At 50.9% G+C, this 15,986-nt stretch overlaps 6 protein-coding genes across 6 annotated transcripts; 2 read left to right on the top strand and 4 right to left on the bottom strand.

Annotated features, from left to right (window-relative positions):
- Positions 1 to 2,583: 2,583 nt before the first annotated feature.
- On the bottom strand, positions 2,584 to 5,445 carry N7533_005492 (putative PHD finger domain protein; the record flags this gene model as incomplete). The annotated part of the gene is made up of 5 exons (XM_057102142.1): positions 2,584 to 3,813; positions 3,870 to 4,697; positions 4,762 to 4,981; positions 5,039 to 5,136; positions 5,272 to 5,445. 5 exons carry the CDS (start codon positions 5,443 to 5,445, stop codon positions 2,584 to 2,586), a joined length of 2,550 nt encoding a protein of 849 aa, XP_056961772.1.
- A 1,048-nt stretch (positions 5,446 to 6,493) lies between these two features.
- N7533_005491 (Rcd1-like cell differentiation family protein) lies at positions 6,494 to 7,899 on the bottom strand (the record flags this gene model as incomplete). The annotated part of the gene is made up of 4 exons (XM_057102141.1): positions 6,494 to 6,677; positions 6,724 to 7,099; positions 7,166 to 7,321; positions 7,392 to 7,899. 4 exons carry the CDS (start codon positions 7,897 to 7,899, stop codon positions 6,494 to 6,496), a joined length of 1,224 nt encoding a protein of 407 aa, XP_056961771.1.
- Positions 7,900 to 8,925: 1,026 nt separating this feature from the next.
- On the bottom strand, positions 8,926 to 10,118 carry N7533_005490 (uncharacterized protein; the record flags this gene model as incomplete). The annotated part of the gene is made up of 2 exons (XM_057102140.1): positions 8,926 to 8,999; positions 9,068 to 10,118. The coding sequence occupies 2 exons, from the start codon at positions 10,116 to 10,118 to the stop codon at positions 8,926 to 8,928; spliced, it is 1,125 nt and encodes a 374-aa protein (XP_056961770.1).
- Positions 10,119 to 12,474: 2,356 nt separating this feature from the next.
- Positions 12,475 to 12,942, top strand: N7533_005489 (uncharacterized protein; the record flags this gene model as incomplete). Its single annotated transcript, XM_057102139.1, has 1 exon — positions 12,475 to 12,942. One exon carries the CDS (start codon positions 12,475 to 12,477, stop codon positions 12,940 to 12,942), a length of 468 nt encoding a protein of 155 aa, XP_056961769.1.
- Positions 12,943 to 13,521: 579 nt separating this feature from the next.
- On the bottom strand, positions 13,522 to 14,286 carry N7533_005488 (uncharacterized protein; the record flags this gene model as incomplete). Its single annotated transcript, XM_057102138.1, has 1 exon — positions 13,522 to 14,286. The coding sequence occupies one exon, from the start codon at positions 14,284 to 14,286 to the stop codon at positions 13,522 to 13,524; it is 765 nt and encodes a 254-aa protein (XP_056961768.1).
- A 744-nt stretch (positions 14,287 to 15,030) lies between these two features.
- Positions 15,031 to 15,976, top strand: N7533_005487 (isopenicillin N synthase family dioxygenase; the record flags this gene model as incomplete). The annotated part of the gene is made up of 2 exons (XM_057102137.1): positions 15,031 to 15,381; positions 15,470 to 15,976. The coding sequence occupies 2 exons, from the start codon at positions 15,031 to 15,033 to the stop codon at positions 15,974 to 15,976; spliced, it is 858 nt and encodes a 285-aa protein (XP_056961767.1).
- Between the last annotated feature and the right edge of the window lie 10 nt (positions 15,977 to 15,986).

The raw sequence follows: 15,986 nt of genomic DNA, 5'->3' as shown, positions 1-15,986 counted from the left end.
GGTGTTCTAAACTCTATACAGAGTGGAAAAGAGAAAAAAAGGGAGGAGGGAGGGGGAAGGGACATCTTGATGGCAGACTCGCTGCAACTAGCAAAGACCATGCTGATCCCACGATCTGTCATACCTTTATTTTCTGTGAGCGTCGATATGGTGCATACACATACGCCAAGCTATGCGTATTCATCTATCCCTTCATAACCAAGGATTAGAGCAAAAACTCGCCAATCTTGATAGTTGAGTGGTGAACCAAATCTCCTCGCTTCTTCCTTCTATCCAGTCCGTAATGACTTAGCCGAGTTCGAAGGATTTCGAAAGTACCGGTTCACACCTAGACTCAATTTACGGGGGATCTATGGATGTGATAGCCATCCCCATGGCGAGTGTATCCAATGGGAAGCGTGGCGGATCGAGATCCACCTCCACCACCCACGGCAATCCTCCGATCCTCCGCGGAGGACCGGGGGGTATTTTCGCTCTCAATGCCCCGGACAAGCAATGGAAGATCCCTCGGATAGCCTATTCCCTTATTCCCTCGAATAGCCTATCCGGCTATCCCTTCAGATAGGATATCCCCTTGAAAGAGATATCATAAGTCAGGCTCCTTTTTTGGACAGGTCTCTCAAACCTAATGGTTTGTGAAGCCATTCGTCTTCTCTACCTTCCGAAGAAATAATATTGGAGACTCGGATTCAAGTTGTTAACCCGGAATCAAGCTGTTAACCCCGAAAGAGATCGGCGCGCCTTCAGTACTTTTTTGTCCTGATCCGTAGATTAAGCCATCCCGGAACGCGAGCGAGATTCATAATCTATTGGCATGCGAGTCATGCTAGATGGGGGGAATCTAGCCTTTCCTTCATCTGTCACCACCCGTGCCCACGTCGACTCAAGGATACTAGGTAACTGTAAAATTGCAAAATTGGAAAAGATCAGTTTGCGCCTGAACGCCCAACTGCCCAGGGATTGACCTATCAGGTCATGAAGTCTACCCAACAGCCCTAGAGCCACTGGTACAGGGTAATTTACCCTAGCCTTACTGACTGTGACGGGCATAGGGTACTGGCATACAATTTACTATTCTTCCTTGATCCATAGTCCTTGTAACTACGTGGCACCCTGGTACATACTAGAGTGAATGTACCACTTCATTGTAGACTGGGATAACACAAAAGTCCTGTCTCCCTCGTATGGACCGACGTATCAGCCCTCAAAGAAGGAAGCGGGGCCACCACAGCTCGGGCCAAGTGCTGTAGATCGCGCACACGCTCGCCTAATTAAAATTACAGTAGATCCATCTCTTGCGTGCTTAGTTAGTTTGTGCCGGTCGATCGCCCTAGTCCCCTAGCTCCGCTGAAACTAGGGAGTACGGCCCCCAGACGGGCCGTGTGATTTACCCACTCCAATCCGCGCCGTCACCAACTAGTCTATCTGCCAAGTGGATCTCGATTCTGAAATATTGGCGCCGTTATTTTTCTTCCCCCTCGCGATGTCCACATAGTGTCCGTCGTAGCTATGTATGCCGTGCCGGCTGTGCCAAGGATCCACTGTGACAGGAAGTGAGGCTTTTAGGGGCGTGACATGAGATGGTCGTGCATGTTTAGCTTCGACGGCAATGGACTCCGAAAGCCGGTAGCGAATGAAAAAAAATCATGATCGCTTCGATTTGAGTCGGAGATGAGACATTGGATCTAGTGTCGCTTTTCTTTTTTCGTTTCCTGTCACCCTGACGGGCTGTCAGTGGATTGCCATGGCCGTTACATGCTCATACCAGCAATACGTAAGTTGTACTCGTCACTCAACCCGAATAGGAAATTCATACTAGACTCGGTATACTCCTTGCAAGAGATATCAAGAAGTCCCCAAGGCAAGGATACTATAGGTCTTTAGACGAAAGAGACAACACATGGGAATGGAAACTTCTATTAGAATACAAATGCCTAGATCTCAGCTACGCAGACCGTCAAATACCGCCTCCGGGGCCATCTGAAAACGCCCAATTTCCCAACCATCTTAATGCATCTGTTGAACGAGACAAAAGGAGAAAAAAGGAAGTAGAAAACAGAAGAGAATACAAACGCCGACCAGGCCAGAAATCCCAGGTATCCTGCAAACGGTGACATGTAAAAGCCAAGGCAGATTCCCTTTTCTCGACGACGATATCAGCACCCTGTCTCGAATCGCCATCGAGATATGTTTCAAGCTTCTTAATAGACACATAATTGTTCAGAGACGAAGGAGATGATGGCGAACACAGCCATAATCCCATTCTCAAGCAACATGAAGTCGAAACGATCGATCGATCGATCGATCGGCTCCACCTGGATAATGACTCCGGATTCTGGCCATTCGTCTAGAGTAATCACAACGGCTTCAGTGTCAAAAGTTTGTTGAGACGTCAGTCAAAGCCTGCACTACTACAGGGCTCCCCACCAAACGCTTGTCTCAACCGCAATTGAAAGTTAGGGGGGGTCGAAATCGACCAGAAAATAATCCGGCTCAAGGCCACTTTTTTCGACCGAATATATGCAAACATCGCTTTTGAGAGGGAGTTCGTTATGGGTTTGAGGTTTGAATCCCTCCACGCCATTACTGCCGATGGTCTTGGTCCCCATGCTGAGGAGAAGGTACTGGATCGGGCAATTGAGAGGTTGCCGCCGGGCCCAAAGGAGGAATTCGGTTGATTGATGGGGATGACATCGGATGCGCCTGACCATTGGAGGGATAGTGAGGCCGGATCGAAGCATTCTCCCTTTGCCGGCGCTCCTCCTGCTCAGGTGTCATGCACTTCACAGGTGGTGGAATTGGGGCATCTGGTGAATTACGGCCCATGAGCTTAGGGCTCGGGTCTAATCGGTGGAATGGTGGAAGAATCGGGGCACCTGCCATGGCGCCGGAGGTGAGAGGGCGGGGAGACTGCTTGGTAGGGCTGATGCCAGACATACCGATGCCATGCGAGCTGTGAGGGGGCGATGAGTGATTGTGGTTGCCGTTGGGAGTTGCAGTGGCTGAAAAGGACGGATAGTTGCTGGACATGGCAAATGAACCGCCATGTCCGGACTGGGGGCGGGGTGTCGTGTAGCTCTGGTTCTGAAACGGGGACCAAGAGCCGGATCCATTGGCCGGCTGCTGAGCCGGCGGAAATCCTGCTAAAGGACCAACTTCGTGGTTCCCTTGAGTGGGTGACATAGATGGTCGGTTTTGGATGGCACCGTGGCCAGAGTGAGAGGACGAGGGGCGGGCAGAATGAAATGATCCAAAAGAAGGAAGATGGGGCCCGGGTTGCATCGGTGGCAGAGAGACTCCATTATGAGCAACCCCGGGCAGCGGTTTCATAGAGGGATATGCCGGGGCGTCCATGCCTTTGGACGGGGAGAAAGAAGGTCGAGAAGGACTGGAGGACGGGAAAGATGATTGGTTTGCAGAGTATTGACGCCGCTCCGGAGATGGAGGGACGTAGTACTGGGCTCGCGCAGTGACTGGGGGAAGATGGGGCTGTGTCGAAGTCTGGGCAGTTGAAGGACCATTTTGGGCACTGGATAGAGCGGCATGGGTCTGCTTAACAGGGGATGGAGGAACAATGTCATCTTCTACTGAGCGCTTTGCTCCCGTAGTGGCTGATGACGGTGATGCCGATGCGCTGAGTCTGAATTTCAATGGGGCGATTTTGGGCTTCTTCGCTTCTTCCTCCTTGCGCTTGCAGTCGCGGCAAACGAAGTGGAAGTCATCCTTCTCGGCATCCTCCTTAGAGATACCAAGACAATTGCTGTGTTGCCAAACATTGCATTTCTCGCAAGCGACACTATGACTTCCATCATCCTAGACGAAATGTTAGATGGTTGCTTTTCTTTTGCCTCAACTTGGATTCAACTCACCAAATTTTCCCCGTACACACCACAGCCAGAACAATCGAAGACCCACTCGTCTTCTTGAGCTAGGTCGGCCAAATTCTTCTGCATCTTATCGCGCTCGGCTTTGAGGTTTCGTGCAGAGATGCGGCCCTCGCCACGTTCCAATCGCTCTTCTTCTATCTTGAGCTTGTCCATCTCCTCCTGGTGGAGAATCCGCTTCTGCTCACGATCTTTAGTGCGTTGCTCGCGAGTCATCATACGAGACTGTCGCTCAACCTCCAATTGTTGCTTTCGAGACTGTTCCCGGCGAGCCTCGGCAAGTGCAGTTTCATGCTTTCGAGTGGCCTCTTCAGCGTCGCGGTCGGATCTTTCCTTCTCCTCCTTGGCAGCAAGACGACTGGATCGCTTGGCGCCTGCAAGAAGCTGCATGTTGTGAAGCTCCTTTTCGCGCTTCTGTCGCTTGCGCTGCTGCGCCTCCTCTGCCTTTTCCAGAATTGGCAAAACATGCTCCTCGAGGCGTTCACGTAGCTGTTTTTCATCCGCATCCTTGCTCTTGCGGATTGTATCTATGAACTCTTGGTATTCAGGGAGAGTAACAGCTATACATTCCCATTTATATTCAGAGATAGATCCGTCGGTATCGGGGCCTTGACCCTCCTCATCGGAGCCCTCCTCCACTGCAGCGGTTGAAGTGCGCTTCGAAGTCCGAGATTTGCGAGAGGACCTGCTCCTCGGCTTCTTCTTCGGTCGTTGAGGTGCAGGAATGGCAGGTTCGGTTCGACGGTAGAGGCGATTGTCATCTAGGACATAGTAGGATCGGCCATCACGGTCCCACCCAAACTCTTCAATGCGCTTTGTGGTATTAGTATATTTCTGTATGCAAGCAAATCCCTTCAGTCAACAGTAAATCACTCACCCACTGCAGTTGTTCGCTCTCCTTCTTCTCGGGCATCTTGTCGCGGATGCGATCCTGGTTCCAGAATGTCCAGACCGAAAGCTGGTGGAGAACTCGCAACTTCAAAAAGACATCGAAATCGAGGAATCGTAAGGGGACTTCATCTTGTCCGAAGGGGTTAGGCATGTCCAAAGCCTTCGCATTGTATTGACGCCGGGTATACTCATCGAAGTTGTCGAACCTGCATTGCAGAGTCAGCATCTACCATGCACTTTAATTTTTATCCCATGCAACATACGTGAGACCCCGATGCGACGATATCCACTTCAAAAGACACAATCCAATCTCAAGCATTTTGTATGAAGGTTCGGGTTTCAGGCATTCGTCCTCTAGGTCCTGTGGTTCAGAAGGAGCGGAGTCAGGATCAAGTTACTTTGCACAGGGGTCTTCGCGAAAGAGCTCCATCTTTCCCATCAATGCAACATAATGCGCGACATCTCCGGGCCTTCTGAGGATAGCAATCGGACATACCTCGATTTCGAACTCATTATCGATCTTCATGATTCCTCCAAAGATGGCGATATATTGCATGAGACTGGCAAACTCCCAGCTGTTCCGAATGCGCTGGAGAAGACCAAGTTCCTCTGCAGGCTGTTTCTCGGTGGTAGCGACCGCCTCAGAGCGGCTGCGCTTTCGCGTTACCATTGCGGCGGGATGAGGCCGTCAAGGCCGGGGGTAATCAAAGGAGGGATCAGGAAAGGGGTGGGCAATTTGTGAACGGAACAGAGTCCCAGCGGATATAGATTTTCGGGTTGGATGATGGAGATTCAAAATGATAGCCAATGTCGTGATGGTCGCGATATCGTCTTTTTTTTCCTGGGCGTAGGAGGCGACGGGAAATCGAGGCGCGTCGTGACGACGGTCGCGGTCACATGATCCTCGGCGGGTGGAATTGATATCCCTCCAAGAGCCAAGGGTTACCATTCACTGTGGCTGGCAATCAATTTGTGAACCAAAAAGAGGTCTATTCATTGGGAGAGGATTCAGTTCACTGCTGAAAATCTCACAGGCACATGTTTGATCAATAGAAAAGTAATTGCACGCACTATAACACCTAGTAGGTACAGCGAACCCATCATGCGAAGTACAAACTTTTGCACACATGTACATGAAGAAAAATAAGAACCCCAGAAAGAGAAGAAGAAAAAGGCAAAACAAAACAAAACCATTGACGACCGGATCGTGGTATCTGGCTCAGGAGTCTATCTCGTAGAGCAATAGAAGGTCGTCGACGACGAAGGTAAAATGCAAACGACAGCGCCAACCAGAAACCCACGCTACCGACTGCGAGCGCCACGAAACCCCAGGAAGACGAAGATGGAGGAGGCAGAATTGAAAATCATGTCTCTCGCAAACACGATGCAAGAAAAAATCACAGCTGGAAAAAATAGGACATAGGAATACATTAGTCCCCTCCCATCGACATGAAAGATCACCGAAGTCCCGGAAACTGTTCCAATGTAAATGTTGCGATAAAACCCAGATAGAATGAAGAGGAAGACATATGATAAACTCGGCGCCGTCAATATCAGTGGAATGAATGATGACGATCAAGACCGGGCGCGAATCCATCAAATGCTTGTCCTTTTAACTTTTGCGCCATTGTGTCCGATACTCGCCATAAACCTGCCCATGCATATCATAAAGTGGAAAAAAGAGTTATCCCGCAAGAAAATAGATGCGTTTTCGTATTTTACATGGCCGCCTGAGCTCCGTCGGAAACGTTATCCGACAAGTTGATCAAAAGCTGGGCCAGGCAGCGCTTGGTGGCTGCATCATCGCGCAGAACAGATGAGAATGTGGCGTCGCGGAGCGGCTCCGGCAGACATTGTCGCAATGCCTCACGGGCTCGGCTGTTGTCGCTCAATCTATCCGTGCTGTTAGAGGATCACTCAGACTGGTAGTGCAAGGGATAGAACTCACCGAAGGAAACAGCGCACAACATGCTTGAGAAGCCGGACCGTTTGCTGCTCCACCAATTGCGTCACCATGTTACTGAGGACCGTACCCACGGCGTAGAATCGCTCGTATGTGGCGCAGATGTATGCCAGACCGATATCGTCGAGGAGTATCTTCTGAACGATGAAAATTGCGACGGTCTTGCTCAGTTCCGAGCCGGTCTCCATAATGCGAAGGCAAAGAGGGATAATTTCGGTAGTCAGGAGGAAGTTGATCACATCTGAGGAGTCATTCTTGACCAGTGCTCCGATGACACCCAACGAGGTGAGACGCAAGTATTCAAACGGGCGCGATTTTGAGGTCGTGTTGAGAAATGGGTATAGGAATAGGGGAATATGGGCTGGACGTAGGGATGTTGAATTAGCGCTCAAGGATCACAATATTAGGCTCCAGGAGCAGTAGTTACCGTTCAAGAAGAGCGTCCGAGTCTCGTTGTGGGATGCGACACACTGCAAGAGCGCCAGCGCATTGCAGACACGATTTGATGCGGCAGCAGTCAGCTGAGAGGGGTTCAAAAGGGGGTAAACGGAAATTATCTCCTGAAGCAGGGCAGTCATGACACCTGCAAGTTGCCGATGGTTAGTCTCGGTCGGCAAAGCTGGGCATCCCCACGATGCGACTGGGGTTCATACCGAAGGAATGCCAAATCACCAGGGCCAACTCGGGAACCTGTTCACGCTTCTTGCTCAGCTCCATGAGAGCAGCCTCTCTGCGAGCCGGGTCAAGGAGTTCGGCGATCCAGATGAAGACCTTGCGGTTCTCCTCGCTGATCCCGCCATCCATGACGGAGACCGCATTAGCCAAACCCTCTCCGCCTATTCCAGAGCCGCCTCCAGCACCTTGCGCGGGATTTGCAGTGCCATTACCACCCATGGCAAGGCGTCCATAGTGTTGTTGCTGCGCCGCGGCCGCGGCTGCCTGGACGTGGGCATGCTGCTGAGCGACCAAGGAGGCATGCTGTTGGTGCTGGGGGTGTGGCTGCGCTTGATGCTGCTGTTGTTGCTGTTGCTGCTGTTGCTGTTGTTGTTGCTGCTGCTGTTGCTGCTGCTGATGTTGTTGTTGATGCTGCAGCCATGAGGGGTCAGCCTGCGGGTACTGCTGCTGGTGGGAAAAAACGTGTTGGCTCTGCGCTTGTAGCATGGCGAGCGGTGATGACTCGATTCGGGGTCTCGTAATGCTCCCACGGTCGGGTTTATTGAAGCGTACTAAATGGCACGGTGGAGGTTGCGGATTTCGCGGAATGAATTGAGGGAAATAACGGGTCACCAAGCTTGAATCGGGGGGCGATTCATGGATGATTTGACGGAGTGTGGAAGAGGTGAAGGAGAGAAGTTCGGGACCGAAGGCGGGGAGGATCCGGCGTCCACTAAGCCTTTGTGCCTTTGTGTGCCCTGGCCGCCTTAGCCTTAGCCTTGAGCATTTCGCTCCTTTTGCTCCTGCGCAATGCCATGTTTAAATCGAATAGTAATGCATTCTCTCATCTGGACTCGATCCTTCTGATTCTTGACCAGAATATCCTCTGTTCAGCCGGCCCGAGGAAGGGTCATCCTTGCGCCCAGGGCATACTGTACCTGCTAGGCCAGCCCCAATCACGGCTTGTTGCTTACGTGCAACCGTTGGCTTCTCAATTGACTGTGGTCTACGGACTAATAGGCTTGTTCAACTATTGCTTCAGATTGGTGGACATGTGAGATGTGAAACACTGGCAATCGATGACCGGGGGATAAGCCCGTCAGCCGTGAGCAACTTGAAGACATCGAGCCTCGAGTCCCTACCACTACTATCCCTACCCTTAAAAGTAAGGCTCCCAGGTTTCTCATCAGGCTGCTAGTAGTATATATAGTATTTATGGGAAATTATGTTCAATATCTGACTCATTCATTCTTCATATTTTTGCTCGTATCTGGGTTTCATATTTTCATATGTACACCACCATCATAAAGGCCATTGGATCGAGGCATCAAACTCTCATATCAACATTGAAATAAACATATCTTCATCCCTCAAAAGAAACCGAAGAAAAGGACACATCAAACCATCAAAAAGTCGTAGTCGTACATAAGTCATTAAAGGGAAATAGCGCCGGGAAATGCATAAGAAACTCAGGTCAATCCAATTGCCGCGAGGATTGTGTCGTTGCTCTCGAGAGACCGGCGTCAGAGATGATTAGCCTGTATCATGAGCGACGGGAAGTTCCGCGAGATCGTCGGCTCCGTCGAGTTCGTCTGTCAGAACTTTCGCTGCCTGTGAAAGAAGCATGTTAGTATTTTCTCTTCTTCAACCCTCTCCTCAAAGTGCGAAAACTTACTGCCAGAGTATGTGTATGTGTCCGAGTAATAATAGGAGCTTGGGTAGGTGTAAGAAGAATGATCATCATGATGCTCCTGGTCCTTATGTCTCTTCAGTCCCAGACACAGAGCAAGTGCTCCAAGGATAATTGCAACCGAGCCCCAGCCGCTCCATTTGGACTTCTTCTTCTCGCTGAGCTCACTATCAGAGGCTGCTGGGGGTCGGGTACCAAACCAGGTCCTGCCACCCGAAGGTCGAGGTCGAGGTCGACTGCCGGAGTGATGAGAGTAGCGTTCTTCGACAACGGTGGTCTCGTTTCTGCGGCGCTTGCGAATACCAAGAGCCGCAAGAAGGCCATCGAGAGCACCCTTAAAGCACAAGCAACCGCACAAAAGGAGCAGCAGAATAACACCTGCAATTGTGCCGATGACGATACCCGCAATAGCTCCACCACTCAATCCTCCTTTGTTCTCAGCTGCCTTGGCTCCAATCAAATCGGCGCCATTTGTTCCCACTGGCGCGGTGAATGCTTCGGTGGTGGTGGGTGCTGAGGTCTCTGTCGCGGTAGATACGCTAGTTCCTCGCACGCCAGGAGTGGCCTCCCCTGTAGCAGTCGCCACGGCCGAGGAGCTCTCTGCTACACATTCACCATTTGAACATTCCTGAGCTGCGTCGCAGCAAGTGCTGCCGCACGTGGTCTCGCCTAGATCTATTCTGCAAGTTCCTGACGACGAAGTAGTTGCAGCGGCGGCGCGACTGCTCCAGACTGAAGTGATGGTAGTTTGATCGGTCTCGGTCACGACGTATGTTGTTGTATAGTATTGCCATTCGCCGCTTGAACCAGAGGAGCCGGAGACACACTTCGCCTGATTGCCGCTTGTCGTGGTGCAAGTCTCGCCAGTGGCGCAACAAAGCTGAGAATAAAAGCCACAGGGATTTGAGCATGATCGCTGCTCAAGCCCGCTTCCTTCCACATTCTCTAGTGACAGTGGGGTTGCGCAGACAATCGACGCAAGGTTGAGTAAGACGACCAGCGACGGGATCGCTGGGATGGAGAAGAAAGGCCGCATCGTGAACGAGGAGGGACAAACCCCGACAATACTGGGAGGGCTGCCCAGTGACAATTTTCGGGGAATGTTCTTTGGCACTCAGGACTGGAATCGCACGTTGTTGACAAGGAATGCTCGGTAGTGTATGGGGTGTTTGGTCTTTGGTGTATGGTGTGTTGTATTGTTGTATACTCGAGGTATGGGAGTCGATAGATCGCGACTCTCTGAGAGTAGCGTAGAGGTTGCGGATTTTCGAGAAATAGACCCAAAGCGAGAGCGGAAATGGAAGGGGATCCAGGATATGAGAGAGAGAAAGATGGGAAAGAAAATGAGGGAGAACGGTTGTGGAAGGTGGTGGACTTGAGAGAAAGAGTACATCCCCAGCCTCCCGTCAACAACCCAACCACCCGATTTCTTGCGACTCACATCAACCCGACCGCCACTATCCCTGAGAGGGGGCTGGGTTTCAGATTGAAGACGTTGTCTTTCAATCTTGATTTTAACTTTACTTTCACTTTTTAAGCTTCCAAATCTCATTGTTCCTTGGTCCTGCCAGGCCGCGAAGCGATTAACATTGCATACAGGTACAAAGCACCGGAGTACATCCAGTCCAATCCACCCCGCATCCACATCCCATTGGATTGTATCTCTTCCTGCACTGACCACTCCTTTTTACCCGGCGGGACCTCCTCGGAACAATTCTGACGGTTGGTCTCACTCACCGACTTGTCCTCCCTCGCTGCCCAAGCTGTTGAGCTGGGCTAAGAATATTTTGACTCATAGTGCGCTGCACAACCCACCTTGAACTAATTATGCCGATCGTCGCTCAAAATCAAAGTGGACAAGCGGTCTAATTCATTACAATCGCTTTGACTAGGCTCAGAGAAAGAAGTACAACTCATGGTGTCCATCCTTGGGAACATATGAGTCAGACCCGTCCACCTCAAATTGAAATATACTGTACCACCCTATTGCTCCTCTCGATAGGCCTGAAGGGGCCTTTTAACGAGCAGAAACCAGCACTTTCTATTGCCGGTCTTAGTTCAAGTCCTACTGTGGACCTAGTATTCCACAGCCCAGTTATTTTACCCCCATACTAAGCTTGGAAGATGTGACTTTGGCGATGATTGTACAAATAGGATGGCGCCACGCCTTGTTCCGCTACTACTAGTAGTGACCTGGGAAGCAATACGAAGATCGATCGCATTGCACCATGTACTACTACCGGTAGCATCTTAAACTATATTTTGGCGCTTTACAGGTCGGCTCCACTGCTGGTAGTTCCCTAATGCCATTAGTGCACAGCCCCCAATCTCCAGAGGCTGATTCCGCCTGGGAACCATAGTACTCGAGCCGGGGACAATAACTATGACGCGCAAGTCGGACTGACATTCGATCATCACGGGCGCAGACGCAATCTGAGCAGCTGATCAATATTAAGTGCCGTTCAACAGACTCTGAGACGGGCGTGGCCATCTCAAAATAATTACTAGCACTAAATGGAGGGCAGTATCAAATCAAGTCAACTCCAGGAAAGGAAATTACCCCTGGGCGGGACAGCATCAACTAGGATTCAATCCTAGTAGGAAATTCACTGCCGGTGCTAGGACAGTTAGTAAGAAATGCGGTTAGCTCGAGAGCCACTGGTTGATTGCCCGACTGGCCCTGAGATCCAATAGTCAACGGCATCGCGTAGTGTCTAGGGTAGGCTGAGCAGGATACTGGGAATATTCTCTCTGGGGTATAGATAATATGAAGATGTGGGCTAATTTTTCTTTCCATTATCTACCAATCATTGCAACCAGGAAGTAGAAGCCGGTTCGTCACGATCAATTATGACGAAATAGCCCGTGTGAGCCTCACTTTGTCCATACGAGGATCCACCCCCGGCGGGCACCGAGGCTGCCGTCAGCTTAACGATAAGAAGAAACATTAAACGAGTGCCGCCCCGGGCAGATTCAGGAAATAAGAGCCAAGGAAATCGTTCCTGGATCCATTGTATACAATGAACCAGTCACGGGTCCAACATAGCCCCGTCCGGGCGAAAGGGCAACATTCTCCTAGCATGGATTCAACCTTGGAAGTGATGTCCCTCGGTTCCAAGCAAGTGAGGGTCCAAAATAAAGAACTTGAACCTGGGAAAACATGGTCTACTAGTACTAGCAAGATATAGTATATATACTTCAAGAAGTTCGAACCAAACTGCTGTTTCTCCAATATCAACTCTCAACTTCCAAGGTTCATCGGACTTGATCATCACACTGACGCACAACACATCATCACTGCGACCTCACTTACTCAAGGTCAGAACAAATTGAACCCGGGATCAACACTACTATATTCAAGGCCTAACAACCCATACAGACTCCGAATCAACATGGGCTGCTTCGGATTCTTCTCCAAGACGAAGAAGACCGCCGCTCGGTCCAAATCAGAACGACGCATGCGGGCGTGGGCACGAGAGCAGGATGAAAAGCCACACGATCCTCTGGAAGAAGAGGAGACAGTTCGTCGACATACTCAAGGGGGCGTGAAACAACAAGGATCCACGGGTACTACAACGAAGTCCACACCCGCATATAAAGCTATTTCGCCGCCGACGTCCTCATACAAGTTGCATACGAACAAGGGTTATTCTGGGTCCTCCGCCGGTGGAGGTGGATACTATTATGGTGGCGACTATGGCGGAAGCTCTTATGGCGGAGGCTCCCATTCCCATGGCGGAGGTTCTTACGGTGATTCGGGTGGTGGTTGCAGTAGTAGTGGAGGTGGAGGCGGCGATAGCGGTGGTGGCGGCGGTGGTGATGGCGGGGGTGGGGGTGGAGGAGGAGGTGGAGGAGACTAATCTCTCTTCCTCAAGTTCTCTCTTGGTCGTGTGCAATAGAAACGATGAGAAGTTGCTATCGGGGTATCATCTGTGCCTTCAAGTTTGTCGTTTGGATAGATATCATCGAATGCTTCTATTTTAATCAACTTTTATACTATATCCATGGATTTCAAGTGGAATTTGAATTTACAGTCTAATTATCTTGCTGTGTTAGTACCAGTAGTTGTATTTAAGCTAAGCCGAGTAGCTGCTGAGCTCTATGTTACTCTCGAGTCGCGGTCTTTGCAACCTCTGCATGCTGACCGCATGGGCTGTTATGCTAAAGCGAGTATTTAACATTGAAATACCTTGAGAAAGGCGGCCAATTGCAGCCAGACACCCGACATCCAACATGCTCCGAATCCATCCCGGGGAGTTGAAAATAACGGTCCAGTTTTGAACGAGCCTTGTTGGAAACCATATTCATTGAGTTCATTCACAGTAATTCCAGCTATGTATCCAGACTCGAGGGGGGTCATCAATCAGCGATAAAATGTACATCAAAGGAGGACGGGCCTAGTAAGCATATCCAGCAGCCCGTCGAAAGTCATAATCCCATTAAACAAACATTCCCGCAATTCCAACAGCAAAGCCAATCGCCAGGTCGTGCAAACTAGATGCCCGGCGTGGATTGGCTGCGTTCCCACTGGTATCACGTCCAGTACCCGTCGCTGCCGTCGCGCAGTTTTGTATCTGAAGACCATGGCAGGCCTTCGAGCTCAGACTGGAACAGATCGAGGTCGCTTGTGCAGCTCCAGTGATTGCCTCCACTGTTACTCCTCCGCCATTTCCGCCAACCGTGACCCCGTAACGACCCATCAAGTTCCCTGTGCACTGGGTATACTCTGACTGGCACTGGGAGTAGTATGAAGAGCAACTCTCTGCATTCCCGATGGTCGTAGGTATGTAGACAAACGGATATGCCCCGTCAATGGTTGCATCGGTTATCGTAGCAGTCAAGCCTGTCGTAGTGGCAGATGTAGTATGCGGGGAGACGAAAATACTATCCGTATCAGTACCAGTAGACGTTCCAGTAAGACTGCCCGTGCAGCTTGCGCCAGTCCGACAGCAAGCGATGTTGTCCGCGGCGTCTGTTGTGCAGCGTGACCCGCTCTTACAGCAGGCATCCGAGTTGCCCAAATTTGAGCAGGGGTTGTAGCCGCTGGGGCAATTGTCGTCGTCTCGTCTCAGCAGTCGTAGGACCTCGAGGGCTCTCTTGTTGGATTTTCCTTGTTCTGGGGACGAGAAGGGCTCTGTTTCTACCGATAAGACGACCGTGGGTATGAGAGTGGCCCAGACGCCGATCCACCATGACGCCCGCATTCTTGCGATCAGGGAGGGAAATTGGGAGGGGCGCGACCGGGCGATATAAGATTGATGCTCCAAATGTTTGTCTGCTTGATTCAATCGGTTCCAAATCGCATTGTTGGGGGGAGCAGTTGTGAGGCGAGGGCTTATCGAGAGCGTCGGTGCTGGGGGATGTCAACAAACTACTCAAACGAGTAAGATTAGCAAGAGGCAGCGGCGGGCAAAGAGGGAGACAAGCACATCCAATGAACTCATAGAATTAGGGAGTCATACCGAAAAAGTCAGAGGTGAGGCCTTCGAAAAGCAAACCAGACAAAAAAAATGACAGAGGTATCTGGGATGGATGGGGATGATGTAGGTACAATCCCATGCTCCACCGGTCATCCTGCCACAGCAACCAGTCACCACTCACCCATTCTCGTCCCACGATGCCCAACCAGCGCCCAGCCTTCCAGCCATCGCAGATTCGATATTAAATGCGGCACAAATTCTTTAGTAATTCCGTGTGGAGTACGAAGCACTGAGTACTGATCCTGGAAAACAATGGAAATCCTGGATCTTTATCGATCGGGCTTGTCTCAGGAATTCCCTCCCATTGGTCATGTCCATCTCTACCCAAGGCAGACCCTGTTCTACGGAGTAGTAAGACAAGAGTTGTCTGTCTCACCGACCACATGGGAAACGATTCCCTCTTTTCACACCGCACATAGGACGCAGTCCTTATTCTCTCCCATCAAAGCGGCTTGAATGTCCACTACCATGGCCTCGACTCCCGACTCAGTGATCCCTGTCGTAGATTTTGCCAAGTGGACCGCTGGCGGGTCAAGTCGTCTGCAAATCGCCCAAGACATCGTCGCTGCTTGTAAGAAAGTGGGGTTCGTGTATATCGTCAATCACCCTGTGCCAGACCAGCTTGTCGACCAGGCCTTCCTATGGTCTCGGCTATTCTTTGATTTACCCCAAGAGGACAAACTCAAGGCACCTCATCCAGAGGGATGGGCTGTTCACAGAGGCTATTCCTGGCCGGGGCTGGAGAAAGTCTCACAGGCAATGAGTACAACTAATGACCAGGAACAAGCCCAGCAGTTGAGAGAGATACCCGACATCAAGGTGAGTTGGATGACAACGGACGATTAGCTCAACGAAATCCTTGAAGTTCTGGCGTTTTATGCAACTCCCCGCTGACTGCTGACAGGAGAGCTATGACATTGGCAGCGACCAGAATTCGTCGCAACCCAACCAGTGGATTCCAAACGAAGTGCTCCCGGGTTTCCGTGACTTTATGTCCCGGTTTTATTGGGAATGCTTTCACGCCGGAGGGGAGATATTACGCGCTCTCGCCATCGGCCTGGGGCTGGAAAATGAGGACTATCTTTTGGAGAAGCACTCGGGACATAACAACCAGCTACGTCTTCTCAACTATCCTCCAGTCCCAGCCGAGGCATTAGAGACCGAACGAGCAGCGCGTTGTCCCGCCCATACAGACTGGAGCTCGATCACCCTACTCTTCCAGGATGACTGCGGCGGACTGGAAGTCGAGGACGTGACGAACCCTGGCAAATTCGTTCAAGCGACGCCCATCAAAAATGCCATTGTCATGAACGTCGGCGATTTGCTGCAGAGATGGAGCAATGGTTCGTGGGCTGTGTTGTTTCTCGGGTTGTTGCTGCATGCTAATGAGTTCAGATCATCTGCGATCGACTAGCCATCGTGTT

This window comes from Penicillium manginii, assembly GCF_028828005.1.
Source record: "Penicillium manginii strain IBT 31320 chromosome Unknown utg000004l:1.0-7231830.0:1.0-7236170.0, whole genome shotgun sequence".
Taxonomy (NCBI): Eukaryota; Fungi; Ascomycota; class Eurotiomycetes; order Eurotiales; family Aspergillaceae; genus Penicillium; species Penicillium manginii.
Note: the sequence above shows the minus strand (reverse complement) of the source record. Positions and strands in the feature narration are given on the sequence as shown.